The sequence below is a fragment of the Equus quagga genome, chromosome 2, assembly GCF_021613505.1.
Source record: "Equus quagga isolate Etosha38 chromosome 2, UCLA_HA_Equagga_1.0, whole genome shotgun sequence".
NCBI classification, from domain to species: domain Eukaryota; kingdom Metazoa; phylum Chordata; class Mammalia; order Perissodactyla; family Equidae; genus Equus; species Equus quagga.
Window position 1 is genome coordinate 183,437,766 of NC_060268.1, and position 17,487 is coordinate 183,455,252.

At 48.2% G+C, this 17,487-nt stretch overlaps 1 protein-coding gene across 3 annotated transcripts in view; it reads left to right on the top strand.

Annotated features, from left to right (window-relative positions):
- Positions 1-17,487, top strand: part of LRRC27 (leucine rich repeat containing 27) — a 44,798-nt gene that overhangs the window by 1,854 nt on the left and 25,457 nt on the right. For all 3 annotated transcript variants that reach the window (XR_006887687.1, XR_006887688.1, XM_046655228.1), the window contains exons 2-5: positions 501-770; positions 3,942-4,072; positions 8,314-8,372; positions 15,132-15,284. Coding sequence is in view for 1 of the 3 variants with exons in the window: in XM_046655228.1 (XP_046511184.1) it covers positions 564-770; positions 3,942-4,072; positions 8,314-8,372; positions 15,132-15,284 (550 nt within the window). In the remaining 2 variants the exon portion in view is untranslated. The remainder of the gene's footprint in view (positions 1-500; positions 771-3,941; positions 4,073-8,313; positions 8,373-15,131; positions 15,285-17,487) is intronic.

Here is a 17,487-nt window from a genome sequence, read left to right on the forward strand (position 1 = left end):
TCACCAGTCCCAGAGCCGGTCACTGAGCCGAACTGGTGAAAGTGGCAGGCTTCCTGCCCAAGGAGCTTAAGGCATGGTGGAAATGGCACAGAGCCACAGCAGAAATAAGAAACTGCAGACTTAGGAGCCCCGCCCCAGTACATTTTGTGGAAGGAATACATTGGTTTACTGAGTTTGGTGCCTTCTGCTATGTTTTCGTCCCTAAAACAGCCATTCCTATTTTGCATCATTGTGTTTTCCAAGAGTTTAAATCTGAATCTTGAAACTCTGTGATACAAAGTGAACGGCAGAACATTTTGATCTGAACCTTGTTGCATTCCAGTTTTGTTTTGTTTTTTTTTTTACAAATTTAAAAGTCAAATTTATGATACTGTTTATTAAAAATGAGGGTTTCGTAAGCAAGTTAAATTGTTGCAGACCTGGCAGGTAGCTTGCCCATCTGCCTGCAGGGTCATGTCAGTGTACTAAGTTGTTACTTCGTCTCCCCTCCCTGTCTCCAGGTGACTCCAGACCAAGGAGGATGAGCAGTGGGCCCCGGAGGGCTGCTTCTTCCTGTCTGACAGATGGAGGGAAGCAGCTTCTACAAGGTTCGCCCTGGGGCTGCTGACCCCGAGAGCATTGCTGGTCAAGCCAGGAGCACGCCCGCCTCCCCCTCCACAGACGTTCACAAGGGTCTTAAGGGGGTCGTCTTTTCCTCCTCACCGATCTTAGACTTGAGTCAAAGTGGTCTTCACCATTTAGGAGAGATCTTTAAAATCCCCACCCTTAAAGTAAGTGGGCATTCCTCCGGGCGTTGTACGCATGTGCTGTATAGGCAGAAATGAACAGTTCAACCCCGTGGGTTTTACTTGTGGCTCCTCTTTAGGAGAGTGACATTCTAGAGTGAGAGAGGGGAGGGTTAGCTCCCAGTTTCATGTACTGCTCACAACAGAGTGAGAAATTCGAGTATGGGGACCAGCCAGTGGAAATACCCATGGAGTCAGACCAATATCCTCTCTCTCCTCAGGAATGTCAGGTGCCAAGAAGCCCGTGATAGAAACCAGTGCCGAAAACACCCTTGGTCTCCTGTTTAAAACACAAAACCCCTAAGAAACCATGCCGTGTTCAAACAGTTAACAACTGTTTCTCAACCACACATTACTGATGTCACACGCTGGTTTACCTTGTGCCCGGTGCCTTCGCCAGGTCGTGCCTTCACCTGCCTGTAATGCAGCAGGTGCTGTCTCGTCCCGGTGATTTCTAGAATAAGCTTCCGTCAGAGCACAGCTTTGACGTGAGACAAGCGAGCGCCCTCAACAGCGGTGTTGTCACTGCTCTGTAGCCACGTAATTTCCTTAAACCTCGTTTGTCTTCATTTGGAAGATGGGAACAAGAATGTTTTCATGGGTTGTTATAAGAATTAAACAATAATGCATATAAAGCACAGTGTCCACAACACAGCACACACTTGACACATTGCACCGTTATGGTGATGATTGACAGTCTTACAAAAACTGTATACTTAGATTATAGGTAGCTGCTTAATTTGTAAAACCCCACTATTGTGTGTTGCACACCCTGTTTTTGGTGTCAGGGCCAGCACTGATCTTGCTCTTTCTTTTGTTAGCACTGACCTCTTGGAGTGAATTAGTGGGTCATCAGGGCTCCTGTAAGGCATGTGTCACTTTGTTGTTTCGTTTTTTTGCTGAGGAAGAGTTGCCCTGAGCTAACATCTGTTGCCAGTCTTCCTCTATTTTGTATGTGGGTCACTGCCACCGCATGGCTCGATGAGTGGTATAGGTTGGTGCCTGGGAACCGAACCTGGGCCGCTGAAGCAGAGTATGCTGAACTTAACCACTAGGCCTCGGGGCCAGCCCCCTACATGGCACTTGTAATGAAGCAGATGCTCTCAACTCTAAAATCCAACAGTGTCATGAGGTTTATGTTACTTTTTTGCATAAAGGAAGAAGGAGGAAATTCCAAAACCCTTCTTCAGGCTTAATAAAGAAACTTCGTAACTATTCATGCCTTTCAGAAAACAGATGTCAGTATAAATTTTATTACCATGGCAACAGATCATGGAATACAGGAAGGGGCCCCATCGTCACATGGTCTCATGGGACCGTGTCAACTCAGATGAAGTCAACTCATCTTTACCCGAGCCAGCTCTTTGACAAAGAGTAGTGCTATCTTTTCTTATCTTTCTGGGAATCCTTTTTCTGGCATTAAGGAGGGTCTGTGACTTAAAGCTGAGTACTAGAACTGGCTTGCCCTGAAGAGAAAGAGCGGGCCTGAGGAGCTTAATGCATGTGCTGTAGCCGAGGGCGAGAGTAGCCATGCGCGGGGTGTCCACTTGTGTATCTGTAACCCAGGGCCGAGAGCGGCCACGCTCGAGGCCTCCACGCGTGTGTGTGCAACCCAGGGCCAAGAGCGGCCATGCTAGAGGGCTCCACGCGTGTGTCTGTAATCACCAGATTGCTCCCCGCGGCTGTGTGCCACTGCCAGCAAGGAGCGCCAGTGCCCGTGTCTGAGCTGACTGAAGACTTTCTTCCACACACTTATAACAAGTGTGGCTTCCTGGCCAGGGTCTCTCAAGTTTCTGCTGTAACTCATGAAAGGACTTGGAAGGTGGTGTTGGAGGTGGAATTGGGGGTTGAGAAATTGTGATCAGAAAGGAGTGGGGTGGTGCTCTCTGCCATGCTCAGAGGGTCTTTTCATAGAAAAAGTGCATAATCGTGATGGCTGATGCTTACCCAGCACTCCTGTGTGCCAAGCACTGCTCACTTAGCACACCCCAGGAGGTAGCTCCCCTTGCCCATTTTACAAACAAGGATGCTGGAGCACAGAGAGGTTCAGGAACTTGCTCAAAGTCACACAGCTCTTAGGTTTGAACCCAGGCAGCCTGGCTTCCAGGCTGGTGCTCTTAACATCTGTACTCTGTGGCCTTGGTAGGTAGAGATATGTAAATATGTACATATATAATATATACAGCATTGTAAATATATAGAACATCAGCATTAAAGAAGATATTTTTTAAGTTACCCATAATCCTGCCACACTGTGCCTGTAAAATTATATATATATACATTTTACGTGGCTAAAATTGGTGTCTTAGATTTTGTCTTCTACCTTCTGCTACAGTCGTGCACCGCATAATGACATTTGGGTCAACAACAGACCATGTGTGCAACGGTGGTCCCGTAGGATTAGTCCCATACAGCCCAGGGGTGTGGTGGCTCTACCATCTAGGCTTGTGGAAGTGCGCTCTGTGTTCGCACAACGACGAAGTCGCCTGAGGACGTGTTTCTCAGAACTCATCCCTGTCGTTAAGCGACACACGACTGTATCTTATTTATGACGATGACTTAAGATTCCGCTGAGTTGTCCCGTCAAACTGTTCCTGGAGCGATGGTCACTGGGGTGACTTGTGTGGCTGTTTGTCACGGATAGCGCTACAGCAGGTAGCTCGGTGCTTGTGTCTTTTGGTTTCCTTTCGATTGTCTCCTAGGATGAGTCCCCAGGACCAGACGTGGCTCTTGCTGTTGGGCCACTGAGCTGCGCGGGCTGCGGGGGTCTGGGCCGGCCGGGCCTGAGAGCCCTGAGTGTGGGGCCAGGAAGGAGAAAAGTGACTTTAATAAACTTTGAGGATAGTTTAGTGTGAAGGCTATTTGTAGAAAAAGTGTGCTGTGCTCAGTGGTGGCGTGTGAGCCGTCAGCCAGGAGGGGCAGCATGTCCCGGTGGGGACGTCCCTCTCGGCTCCCGTGCCCGGAGGCCCGGCCTGTGTTCTCTGGTTCTCATGTCTTCTGTTTAAACCACTTCAATAGGGTAAAATAGTAGGGTTTTCTTTTAACTGGCTACGTATGGTTGCAATTGCTAGTAGTTCTTTTGGAAATGCTTTTAGGATATGTCATGTTTTAAAATTTGGTTGGTTGACTAAACATTCTCTCTTCTTTCCCTGGAAGCAATTGTATCTTCAGAGAAATGCCCTCTCTGCGATTCCCAAAGATTTCTTTCAGTTACTGCCAAACCTTACTTGGCTAGACCTCCGGTTTAATGGAATTAAAGTGCTTCCTTCTGGGATCGGATCTCACAAGTAAGTCGTCTGTTTATGTGTTTCTAGATTTAAGAAATGATTGTCTGTCAAATGACTGAGCGCCTGCTCTTCTGCCGCTTGGCTCCCACTCTGAATGTTGACTTCAGAATAAAAGCATTTACTGGTGTCTTTAAAGCCAGCTGAGAGGTACGATGGCTGCATGGACCAAGTACACGTAGCTATCATTCTAATTTAGGACATTTCGTACCAAAAAGAGTGCTGGTAGCCACAGTGCCTTTGCTGGACGGGCCCTGTCGTTTTTGCAACAGCTGCTTCTACCTCTGGCTCGTGTCATGTGGAGCTGCCAGCAGGGTCAGAGGTACTGCTGATGAATTACAACCAGCTGCTCAGGGCCCATGGGCCTGGGTGTATCTGTATTGGTTCCTGGTAGATAATGAGAATTCTTCCCATTTTGGAAAATTGGAAACCCCAAGGTAAGCAGTGTGTGCTGCTGTCCTGCCACACTCCTGCTGCCTCGACTTCAGGGGTTTCCTGCCGCTCCTGCTTCGTGCCTCCCTTCCTCCTCCTCACCTGTGCCCCTCTCAGCAGCCAAGCGTCGGCTGGCATCCTCACTCCCTCCAGGAGTCACACTCACCGTGAGGCCACCTTCCTCTCCTGACCCTTTTGCCTTGAGTGCCCAGTCCTTTTATGCTAGTGTTTCTCAGCCTTTTGAAAACCTTCTGATAAACATATCAGGACCTCCTTTAACGTGAATGCATCCTGGGCAGAGGAAAGCATGTGCAAATGCCCTGAGGTGGATGTGTGCTTGGTGGATGGAGGGATGGCAGGGAAGCCAGTGGAGTGGAACAGAGGAGGGGAGAAATGGTAGGAGATGCGTGTAGGCAGGGTCGGCCGAGCTTGTAGGCTGTGGTTGCGATTTTGGATTTCCTTCTGAAAGAGATAGGAAGTCACAGGAGAGTTTGAATGGAGATGGGTGGGTTTTGACTGGGCTTTAAGATCACTCTGTAAGGAGGGTTACCAGGCCAGTTACGAGGCTGCTGCAGCCGTCCATGCAAGAGGCGGCAGCCTGGGCAAGCTGGACAAGGCAGAGCTGTGGGTGGACCGCAGAGCCAGTGGGAGTCAGGTTGGATGTAGGGTGGGGAAGGAGGGGAGGTGTGCAAGGGCGACCCCCAGTTCTGACATGAGGAAGTGTGTCTGCAGTGAGCCAGGGGATCGCTCTGGAAGAGCAGAGTGGAGGCCTGTAGAAAGCCCTTTGTTTCCTGAACTGTAGCTCACTGTTTTTAGAAGTGTTTGTTAAGAGGTGAGTCTTGTGTCATGTGTGACAGTAAGAGAACATCTCCGTGGATCGTTTGTACCTTTTCAGGCTTTGCAAGGAAGCTGCTAATTTCTGATGATAAGCAGGTGCCTGCAGCAGGTGGCATGAGCCAGGAGCCATCTTCCTAGAGCTCCTGGGGACAGTGGGGTCTGCAGAGCAGGGAACCTGCCACAAGTTGTGCCCCTGCTCACGGAACAGTGTCCTCCGCTCCCACCGGGGCCAGGCGCACTTGCCGAGCCCTGGTCTGCCAGCTCGTCATGTGACAAGTGGCTGTGTGTTCTCTGGCCCTGCTCCCACTGTGTCCCTCCCAGCTGGGCCCAGGTGGCCCCACCAGTCTTCCAAGCTTGTGGTCAGGGTGGTTCAGGAAGCCTTGTTCTTCACAGAGCATCGTCTTTGAGTAGAATAGCGTGGAGCCTTTGTCCTCACATCGTTGCAGCATTAGCACTCAATTCTGTGGAGTCGTTGCCACTCACAGGGGAAAGGAAACGGAAGCCCGGCCCGTATGTGCTCTTCTTTCTTCTAAATGAATACACAGTTCTCAGATCCTGGAATTCTTTGATTTTACCAGTCAAAGCCAGCTGCTTACTGTTTAAGATATAATTTTGCATGTGATTTATAACCCATTATATCATTAAAATTAGATCAGCCTGCTGAAGAGCTGAAACATATTAATTAGAAATTTTAAGTAATTATGGGCTTATTAAAAGCCTTAAACTTTCCAAAAAGCCTAATTAAGACAATGCCAGTGTTAGTGTCCCCGTCCTCGGTGTCTTGGATGTGTGCGCTTGCTAACAGAGATTAAAGCGTCCGTCAGTGTGTGCTCCTTGGGCAAGCAGCTGCAATCCAGTGTGTAAAGTCGTGTGTTCAGCTGAACGTCGGTGACATGAAATGGTGGGTTACTGATAGTGTGCGAGGGATTAAGGTTTGTAAATTTATCATCTGAAGCATGCAAGAGTACTTTAATATTTTGTCACATGAGGTGGAGAAACCCCCTGTGCACTTTCAGGTTAATAGTTGGCTAACACGCTGCCCCCCCCCCCCCCGAACAAACAAACAAACAAACAAATGTGCTGGAACATTCCGGGCCTTGAGGCAGATCTGGTGCCAGAGAAGCCGAGGGTGCTGTCCCCCGGCGTCTGTTGAAGGACCCTGTGGAGGGCTGACCTCTCCTCCCTGGCTGTTTTTGTGTTAGTGAGATAAAAGGGGCTGAGCCAAGAATATTCGAAGTAACAACGTTGAAATAGTTCTCCTTTGTGTCCGTCAAGAAAAGTTTAATTCGTAAAGTTTCTTCCTGAAACTTCAAATGATAAGGAAAATCCAGGAAAGCCGATGGAAAGGAAATTGTCCTGTCCTCAAGGAACCTGATTTTCCCTCGGGGTTGCTAATCAAGAAACTGAACTGAATTTAGATGGAATGCTTACTAGAACTCTCAGTTGTGTTTCTGTGAAGTTGTATTTCCTCTTTTCAAATCTTGGGGACCCTGGTCAGTCGTGGTGTTGGATTTTAATTTTTTCACCTTCTGAGACAAAATGAAACGTGAGGCGCCTCCCCCCACCCCCCGCCCCTGCCAAGTGTCGATTCATTTACGGGGTTTGTGAGAGTGCTCTGCTGTCTGTGCCAGCCTCTGCTCCTCTCTGAGGAGCACTCTTTGGGACAGGAAAGCTGACCATGTGGGATACAGATTGGCCTATGCTCCAGGCCACTCTCGGTTGCCCAGTCGGCTTCCTGGACCCTGAGGGCGTGGAGCCTTCCATGCTCCTGTGATCCAGGAGAAAGCAGATGGGGACTTCTCTCCGGGCGGCTGTGAGGTCTTCGCGCCCTCCTGGGGGTGCCAGGCAGCCATCCCCTTCACAGAGCAGCCCCACATCGCAGTCAGCATCCCTGAGTGCCTGCCTTGGGCCAGCCGCTCTCTGCTGTGGCGTGGGTGCTCCAGGCTGGCAGACCGTCCTGCAGCACGTCCAGCGGTTCTCCAAAGGGTCTCTCAGTGAATCCCGGCTGGAGCAGGTTCCGGGGGACAGGGACGGGGATGGGTCCTGCCTTCTGCTTGGGTGCCATGAGAAGGGGCCGTCAGAGCCCGGGGCTGAAAACACTGAACAATCAGGATATTTTCAGTCTTTTTACGCCAGATTTCAACTGGGGATCCTTGAAAAGTAAAGGAGAAAGAAGTTGATCGTTAGTATATGGTACTTTTAATTTTAATTAACTGTGAAAACAAAAAGAAGTCTAATAGAATAAAAGGGGCAAGATGGAGTTTAATATGAAAGATTTATTTTCCCACATCATTCAATTAGTAAATTTTTATTGGGTACCTTCTTTCTAGCCTATCTATCTATGATATGTTTCATGGTAAATTTTACAAAGGATGCTAAAAGGTCAAATATGTGCAGAAACGCCCCTTGACCCGTGTTTGCTGCTGAGATGCCCCAGGGTCCTTCATGTGCTAATTGCTCATCCCCAGGCAGGGCCAGTGCCCTCTGGCCGAAGTCTCCCAAATGTTTTCACAGAGCCTCTTAAGACACACGCCTCCCAGCAACCTCAGCAAGCACTGGTGGGTGGTGAGGACGTCCCGGGCCATGGGGCAGCCCGAGCATGGGTTCTCAGTGGGGCGAGTTTGGCCCCAGTGGACATTGGCAATATCTGGAGATTTTGTGGTTGTCATAACTTGGGGAGGGGTTACTCCTGGCACTAGTGGGGAGAGGCCAGGGTACTGTTTGTAACCCACAAGGCCCGGGACAGTTCCCCCAACCAAGAATTGCCTGGCCCTCAGCGTCAGCAGTGCTGAGGCGGAGAGCCGTGTCTGCTCGTGGCGCTAAGCCGTCCGTGGGGCAGCGGTGAATGTGTGTGCATCTCTGTTGAAGTTGCCCCCTTAAGGAGAAGACGATGAAGAAATCTGATAGTATATTTTAGGGGTGGTCATTTGATTTTCTGCTTTTTAAATTACATATTTTTTTCTCTTGTTTTAAAGGCATTTGAAAACCTTGCTTTTAGAAAGAAATCCCATCAAAATGTTACCTGTGGAGCTGGGTAAGTGTTAAAACAATAAAGTGGAGGATGGTTTACAACGTGGTGCACTGTGGTCGCTGGAACCTGTAGCGGAGACCTCCGGCGTGACGCAGGAGGCGGGCTGGCTGGTGTCTACACTCCCCTCTGTGTCGGTCCCTCCAGGCTCCAAGACGCTGCAGCCCCCAGAGCTGCGGGTGTGCTCACACGTGTTCTACGGATAGCGTAGGACACACAGCGTAGTGTGAGAAATAATGAAAACCGAGGCCTTTGTACCCAGTGCACAGCGTCGCCCACTCTGATTCCAGCTCCCTCCCTCCCTCCCCGCCGAGCAAACGTGATGTGTGTTGGCCGCTGTCTTGTTTTCCTCGGGCGCTGCGCCACTTAGGGATCCTAAACAGTACATGTTGAAAGGCTGCCTTTCGAACTTGTCCTAGGTTGGATCGTACCATACGTGTTCTTGGTGATGTGCACGCTTGGCTCGCCGCTGTTGGGTGTCCATCCCTGTGAACATGCGTGACTGTAGAGTGCTCATTTTTGTGAATTCTCCCTGCTCTGAATGAGGGGCAGGAGGAGGGCAGCGACATTCTCTGTTCTGCATCTGTTTTGTCTCGTAGATTTCTGCTCTTTATTCTCTTTGCTGTCTTTGGGTTTGGCTCCCTGTTCTTTCTTCTGACTTATTGAGGTGGAGGCTCGGATGGCTGATTTTGAAGTTTTCTTTTCTAGTCTGTGTGCTTACGCCTGTAATCCCGGTCTAAGCGCCGCCTTGGCTGCATCCCGCGAGTTTCAGCATCCCGTGTTTTCACCATCATTCAGCTCAAAATGCTTTCTAACGTCCACTGACCGTGGGCTCTTTGGGAGCGTGTTGCTTAACTACAAACAACGGGAGAGTTTCCACTTACCTTTCTGTTACTGAGTCCTAGTTTACTGCCACGTGTGTTGTGTAATTCCGGTTGTTTGGAACTTGAGGCTGGCTTTCTGGCACGAGATGCAGATGCTCTGTGTGGTGAATGTGACCTTGTGCACTCGAGAAGAAAGACCGTGTCTTCTCAGGTTGTTACTTGACGGAAGGTTCTCCACGTGCGGTTTAAGTCAAGTCGCTTTGTCATAGTGTTCGAATTGTCTACATTCTTGGGGTTTCTTTTCTGTTTGTATTGTCAGTTCCTGAAGTGTGTTAACATCGTCCACTGTCATTGTGGATTTATCTACAGTCCACAATTTCCTTTTAGATCTGTCAACTTTTATATTTTGATAACGTGTTACTGGTCGAATAAAAATTTAGGATTTTTATGTTTCCTTGTTGCTTTTGCTATTCTGGTGTGTGTAGGGGTGCCTCATTGTGGTTTTCATACGTGTTCCTCTGATGGCCAGTGATGTGGAACTTCGTCATGTGCTTCTTGGCCATTTGGTCTGTGTTGGTGTGGCCGCTACAGCCTGCTTCTCGTGCTGTGTACGCGGCATGCTCTCCGTCCGTCTCCCTGCAGCCTCCCTGTGTCCGACCCTTCTGTATTTTTAGTGTGTTCTAGGGGGCAGGCCCTCGTTGGATCTTGCTCTTTTATCCAGTTGGACAACCTCCACTTTTAATTGAAGGGTTTAGTCCATTAAATTTAATATAATCATTGACAAGAATGGATTTGGGTCTGTCATCTTACGGTTCGTTTTCTGTTTATCGCATTTGTTTTTTCGTTTCTCTGTTTCTACTTTCCAGGTGACTTTGAGTTGATGGATATCACGTAGACTTCCATTTTAATTTATTGACGTTCCTTCAGTGGTTTGGCAGCTGCTCTCAGGGTTCCAGTGTGCTTCCTTAGAGCAGGCACGTGCCAAGTCACGGCAAGCGTAGCCGCCTTGTAACCACACAGAGCACTCACCCACCCCTTCCTATGTGTAGTTGTCCTGTGTATCGTGTCTGGGTGTGTTATAAACCCACAGTACAATGTTACAGTTTTTACTTTAAGCAGTCAGGTATATTTTAAAGAAATTAAGGGGAAAAAAGTCTTTTATATTTACTCAATATTTAACATTTCTGATCCTCTCTATTCTTTCCTAAAGATCCGGGTTTCCAGTTGGCATCATTTTCCTTCAGCCTGAAGAACCTCCCTTCGGATTTCTTAAAATCAGCCTGCTGGCAAATGATTCTCTCAATTTTTATTTTTCTAAAAATGTCTTTATTTTTTTTGAAGATTTTATTTTTCCTTTTTCGCCCCAAAGCCCCCTGCTACATAGTTGTGTATTTTCAGTTGTGTGTCCTTCTAGTTGTGGTGTGTGGGACGCTGCCTCAGCGTGGCCTGATGAGCGGTGCCATGGCCTCGCCCAGGATCCGAACCAGCGAGACCCTGGGCCACCGAAGCAGAGCGTGTGAACTTAACAACTCGGTCACGGGGCCGGCCCCTAAAGATGTCTTTATTTTGCATTAATTCTTAAAGGACATTTCTGATTTAGAAATACAGGTTGAATTTTTCATCCAGCACTTTAAAGACACCCTGTGTCTACAGGCCTCGGTGGTCGCTTGCTGCTGCTCTCCTGTGCCCCTGTGTTCATGGCCTTTGATCACTGTCGAGCTTCCTGTGTCTGTGCCCTTCAGCAGTTTGACTCTGATGTACTCAGGTGTGGTTTTCTTTGTATTTATCCTGCTTGGAGTTTGTCAAAGTTATTCAGTTTTTAAATTCACGTCTTTTGTCAAATTTGGGAAATATTTTGGTCATTTTTTCTTCAAATTTTTTTTTGCTCCTTTTCTCTCTTTTTACCTATATGTTAGACCTTTTGTTATTGTCCCACAGATCACTGAGCTTCTGTACATTTTAAAAAGTCATTTTTTCTTCTTCAGGGAAGATAGATAAATGTCTTTAAGTTCATGAATCTCATTTCCTGTTGTCTCCAGTTGGCTCTGAAGACCCTCTAGTAAGTTGTTTTTTCAGATACTAGGACTATTTTCAGTCTCAGAATTTTCTTTTTCTGTCTTTCTTCCTTCCTTCCTTCTTCCCTCCCTCCCTCCTTTCTTTCACTGAGGAAGATCAGCCCTGAGCTAACATCTGCTGCCAATCTTCCTCTTGTTTTTGCTTGAGGAAGATTATCCCTGAGCTAACATCTGTACCAATGCTCTATTTTTTTGTATGCGGGGCACCTCCACACCGTGGCTGGTGAGCAGAGTAGGTCCGTGCCTGGGATCTGAACCTGCAAACCCAGGCCGCTGAAGAAGAGTGCACGGAACTTTAACCATTTGGCCACAGGGCTGAGCCCTAGATTTTTCCTATTTTAAAAATAGTTTCTACTTTTTCTGCTGAGAGTCCTTATCTTTTTCGTTTGGTACAAACATGTTTCCTTTCATGTCCTTGGGCATGATTGTCATCAGTGCTTCCGTTAGTCCGCTCAGGCTGCCATGACGAACCACCACACACTGGGCGGCTTGAACAGGGAAACTGGTTTTCTCATGGCAGCGGCGGGAAGGTCCAGATCAAGCGGTAGCTCATTGGGTTCCTTCTGAGGCCTCCCTCCTTGGTGCGTGGACAGCCACCTTCTCGCTGTGTCCTCACGGGGTCCCCCTCTGTCCTCGCGCACCCCTGGTGTCTCTTCCCCTCCTCATAAGGCCCCCAGTCACATTGAACCAGGGCCACCCTGACAGGCGCGTTTTACCTTAGCCCCTCTCTCCAGGCCCGTCTCCAGACACAGTCGCATCCTGAGGGCCTGTGGGTTAGGGTTCAGCCTGGGAGTTTTGAGGGGCACGTTTCAGCCCATAACACCGTGAAATTCTGGCCTGCTATTCTGGATTGTCTCAGAGTTGGTCTCCATTTCTTGCTGTTTCTGACATGTGGGTCGCATTTTCCTGTCTCTTCGTCTGTCCAGTAATTTTGGACTGTGTCCCAGACGTTGTCAGAGACATGGTGTGGAGAGTCTGGTTCTGCTGTACTCCTCGGTAGAGAACTGACTTTTCAAACTAAGTGCTTAGGTTGATGGGACTAAGACTCCACGCTCAGTCTGTCTTGCGGTGGGCGGGAGGTGACAGCTCTGCTCCAGTCTTTGAGCCTTTGCTGTGCTGCTCGGAGCCGTCCCGTGCGTGGGAACTGGAGGCCTCTGCAGAGCTGAGAGGCGTCAGAGGGCCCCATGCAGTCTCGTCTTTCTGGAACACCCCCCGTTGCTGCCGTGGCAGCTCTGCAGTCTGCTCTCCAGCCCCCAGGCTGTGAATGTCCGGATGGTTTCTCTCATGGTGTAGCTGCCCTGGGTGCTCTCCGGGGCCTCCCCTCAGGCAGAAACCCACAGGGATCTGCGTGGCTCTGGCGCCAGTCGCTTCCTGCAGCTGCGGTCCCCTGTAGCTGTGCCTGCCCTCTGTTGCTCCCCTGCCGACAGGTGGCTTGTGTTTGCCCCCTCCTGGTTGTTCGTGGGAGAATTGATCTGACTGGAGCTGACCGGATGTCACTGGAAGCAGAACCTCTCATGGTGCCATTCGTATGCCTCAGTGTTTGTCTGGAGGCTGCCCTGCATCCTTGACCTGGGACCCTCTCCTTCTCTCACGGAGAATGTGCTACTGTCTGTCTGTGTTACCTCCTCCCTGCCTTTGTGGTGTTTCGTAGGTGTTGCTTTCATATGTGTTACAGATCCAGCAAACACTTTTTAACTGTCGGTATTTATTTATATGTCCTCACGTACTTACCCTTCTGGTGTTCTTCGTTTCTTGACGTTCCGTGCTTCCATCTGGGATGACTCTCCTGGCCTGAGATCTCTCTTTAGTAGTTCATTTAGTCTGCTTGTAATGAATTATTCTAGTTTGGTTTTGTTAAAAGTCATCTTTATTTTTCCATCATTTTTGAAGGCTATTTTGGCTGAGTATAGGAATCTAGTTTTAGGGCTTTGTCTCTACTTAAAAAATATCTTTGAGGCCAGCCTGCTGGTGTAGCAGTTAAGTTCATGTGTTCCACTTTGGCAGCCTGGGATTTGCCAGTTTGGATCCCAGGCGTGGACCTATGCACCACTCCTCTAAGCCATGCTGTGGCAGGCGTCCCACATATAAAGTAGAGGAAGATGGGCACAGATGTTAGCTCAGGGCCAATCTTCCTCAAAAAAAAAATTTATATATATATCTTTATTATCTTCTGGTTTCCATCACCTGTTGAAAAGTCAGCTGTCAGTCTTAATGTTTTTCCTTTAAAAGTAATGTATCTTTTTTCTCTGGCTGCTTTAAAATTTTTCTCTTTGTGTTTAATTTTCAGCAATTTGTCTATGATGTGTCTAGGTGTATTTTTCTTTATATTTACTTTGTTTGGGGTTTACGGAGCTTCCTGAATCTGGTTATTGATAGCTTTAATCAGATTTGGGAAATTCCTGGCTATTGACATTATTTCTTTAGACATTGCTTCTTTCTCCTTCACTTTTTCCTCTCCTGGGACTCTGGTTACATGGATGTTGAGATTTTGATTCTGTCCCTCGTCCCTTGAATACTCTTTTCTCCCCCCAGCCTTTTCTCTCTGTGTTCTGGTTAGTATTGTTTTCTGTTGAGCTGCCTTTGACTTCGCAGATTCTGCCTCCTGTTGTGTCCAGTCTGCTGTGGATTCATCCGGTGGGTTTAGTGGTTTTCAGCTGGACTTGAGATTGTGTGTGAGCAGGAAGATTTTAAATTACTAATTTGTTTCTTTAATTGTTATAGGTTGATTCAGAGTCTCTGTTTCTGTCTGCATCAGTTATGGGATGTCTTCATTTCATCTGCATTTTTGAAGGATGGCTCTGCTGGATTCAGAGAACTTTATTAACGTTTTTTTCTTCAGCACTTTGACTGCCTTGTTCCATTTCCTTCTGGCCGCCGTTGTTTTTGACAGGAAGTCAGCTGTTGTTCCCTGTATGTGATGAGTTGTTTTTCTCTTACTGTTTTTAGGATTATTTCTTTTTCTTTCTCTTTCGGTAGTTTGTGATGTTTCTAAGTGTGAATCCCTTTGACTTATATTACTTGGGGTTTGTTAAGCTTCTTAGATGTATGGATTAATGTTTATCGTCAAATTGAGGGTGTGTCTGGCCATGGTTTCCTCAGATATTTTTTCTGACCCTTTCTTTCTCTCCTCTGACTCGCGACGTAGATGTTGGCACACTGGATGTTGTTCCACAGGTCTCTGAGATTCTGTTGTTGTTTTAATCTTTTTTCTCTCGGATCATCAGATTGGATAATTGTTATTTTTCCATCTTCATTCACTTATTGTTTCTTCTGTCATCTCATATCTTCTCTTGAGTTCCTCTAGTGAATTTTTCATCACAGTTTTTGTAATTTTCAACTCTAGAACTGCTATTTGGTTCTTTTTATAATTTCTATTTTTATTGACCTTCTGTGTTTGTTGAGTCATTTTACTGTGTTTAATTATTTAAACATAGTTTTCTTCGTTTCTTTGAATGTATTTGTAATGACTGCTCTGAAGCTTTTGTCTGCTTGGTCCAACGTCTGGGCTTACTTGAAGACAGTTTCTGTTGACTGCCTGTTTCCTGAGTACAAGTCACATTTTTCTTTACTTTGCATGCTTTCTGTTTTTTTTGTTGAAAATAGGCATTTAGGTAATATAGCAACTTTGTGTTAGGATTTCTACCTAACAGCTGTCACTGCTGCTGTTTGTTTTATTTTGTAGCTAGCCTGTCTCCTCTGCAGAGTGTTTTTAAAAGCAAATCTCAGATATCTGTCATATTATTTTACCCAAAATTCTCAATAGGATCTTTCATTTTTTGATGTGCAAACAGCTCGTCCCCTCGCCTCCTGGTTTTCATCCCACAGAAGGGTGTTGAAGTGCTGCTTGTTTCTCTTCTCCCTTGCAGGGAACGTGACGACACTGAAAGCGCTGAACTTGAGGCATTGCCCTCTGGAATTCCCCCCTCCGCTGACTGTGCAGAAGGGGCTGGTGGCCATCCTGTCCTTCCTGCGGACGTGTGCAGCAGAGCACTCCTCCTCCCAGGATGTAACTTCTCGAGGTTTGTGGGACAATTACTGTGATGAACCGCGTTAAAACCAAAGCCAGTACTTCATAAAATCAGATCCCTAGTAAGCCTGTCTCCCTTTGATAATGTCATGAGGAACATGGGAGCCTCGAGTGTCCTCGGCTGGACCCCCACACAGCAGTGTGTTCATATCTCCGTCCTGACTGCCCAGAGCTGTGTCTTTTCCTGATTCTGTGCTCATGGGTTTGCCTCCTCAGTGCTCCTTGTAGAGCTTGTCTAGGGTCAATTTTGGTAAAAGTTCCTTGGGATCCATCAGGTGAAACAGACCTCACCGCTGAGCCACCATCAGGCCACTGCTTCAGGAGCTACTCAGTCCGTTAGACAACTGTGTAACAATAAGCACACGGAAATGTCCTGAGGCGGGAACAAGAGACCAGCATGAGAATGGGCTGTGTCAGCGTGGTGGTCTAGTCACTTTTTGTGAGTACTCACTAAACAATTCCATGTTTTCATCATGTTGATGAAACAGATCCAACCTGATGTTCTGCAATGCTCATGATTAATCTGATCTTGAATAAGTGCTGTGGTTACACTCAGACAAAATAAACTGGTGATAAAGGAGAATCATAATGAATGCTCACCAAAAAAGTAAGAGTTCTGAAAATCAACTTCAGAATATCTAAATTTTGCTATTTAAAACATTGCTTCTATAATTAAGAAAATGCATAAATTTGAAACAATTAGCCAAGGTGGTCATATATGTGCTATAATAGAAATGTGTAAATAATTAGGTCTGTCTCAGAAGGTGTGAGGGACGTCCAAAGTGATCGGGAAGTGATGCCGTGTTTAATTAACCTTTATCCCAAGTCCAAACAGGTGGCTCTGAAATGTGTGATGTACACTGTGGTTGTGCTTGTGACGTGTCTGAGTTTGGCTCCCCCAGAAGCAGCTCCTGAGACAGGATCGAAGGGCCAGTGGCTGATTTAGGAGGTGATCCCAGGACACACTGAGGAGGCACGGGGGAGTGAGACGGGGAAGGAGAGGACGCCAGCAGAGGTGAGGGACCAGGCAGGTACGCCCCAGACACTAGTGCTTTGTCCTGATGCCGGGGGCTCTGAGAAGCAGGTGAAGCCCCTCTGGGCCTCACCTGGTCACATTGAGCCTCGCAGGCCCTGCACAGACTTATTGGGTCAGGACCTGCATTTCACAGGGTCCCCAGGGCGCGCTGATTTTTGTGGAAAGCTAGTGCTGAACACAGGCCCGGGGGTCACTCCGCCACAGGGCGAGGGAGTGGGGCCTGCCTGCTCCAGCACCAGCACTGCTTGGTGGAATGGAGGGCTTCTCCTGGGGGTAGGCACATGGTTCCCCAGCCCTGCAGGCCTGCCTTCATGTGCCAGAGGAAATGCCCGAGCTCAAAGATACAGGTGCTGGTCGGAGGTGAGGCCAGCCAGCGCTGCAACGGTGAGGGCCAAGGGCACGTGCTGGGTGCCAGTGGTCTGCTCCAGGTGGTCTGTTTTGTCCACTTGACCTATTATCTTGAATCTTGAATTTTCTCGTTTACTAAAGAATGTACGAGGTTTATCTGTTAATTACAGCTCAGAATCCAATGCCATCGCAGAAAGGATGCCAAGGTTCTGAGTCTCTATTTCGAGTCTGAACCCAAAGCCAAAAAGGAGGCCATGTCATCGTAACCTGTGACCTAATTTTGTCTTGGGGATGGTCCAGGAGGTGGGGGTTGCTCGTCCTAGGCAGACGCATTGATGAGGGGACCTTTGAGTGTAGTCCTAAAGGCAAGAATGTTTCTGGCAGAGGGGCCAGCAGGTTGAGAGACTCTCAGCTGGGAACCAGGTGCTACATTTTAGGAGCAGGCCATAGGCCTGGGTCAGAGCAGTGACGGGGGAGCCAGGGATGGGGTCAGCCAGCTGTTGGCAGAGGACCCCTGGGCCGTGGCCAGGACGTGAGTTTCCCCAAGTGAGATGGGAAGTAAGCAGAGGAGGGAAGGATTTGGTTCTTTAGAAGATCTGTCTAGCTGCTTGTTCAAAGGCATCATCCGAGGCAGGAGGAGGCAGGGCTGGGCGAGGAGGAGGTGGATGGAGAGACAGGGCCAGGGAAGGGGAGGGGAAAGGGGAGGGAGAGGCAGGGCGGGGGGAGGGGGAGGTGGAGGGAGAGGCAGGGCTGGGGGAGGGAGAGGTGGATGGAGAGGCAGGGCCGGGGAAGGGGAGGGGAAAGGGAAGGG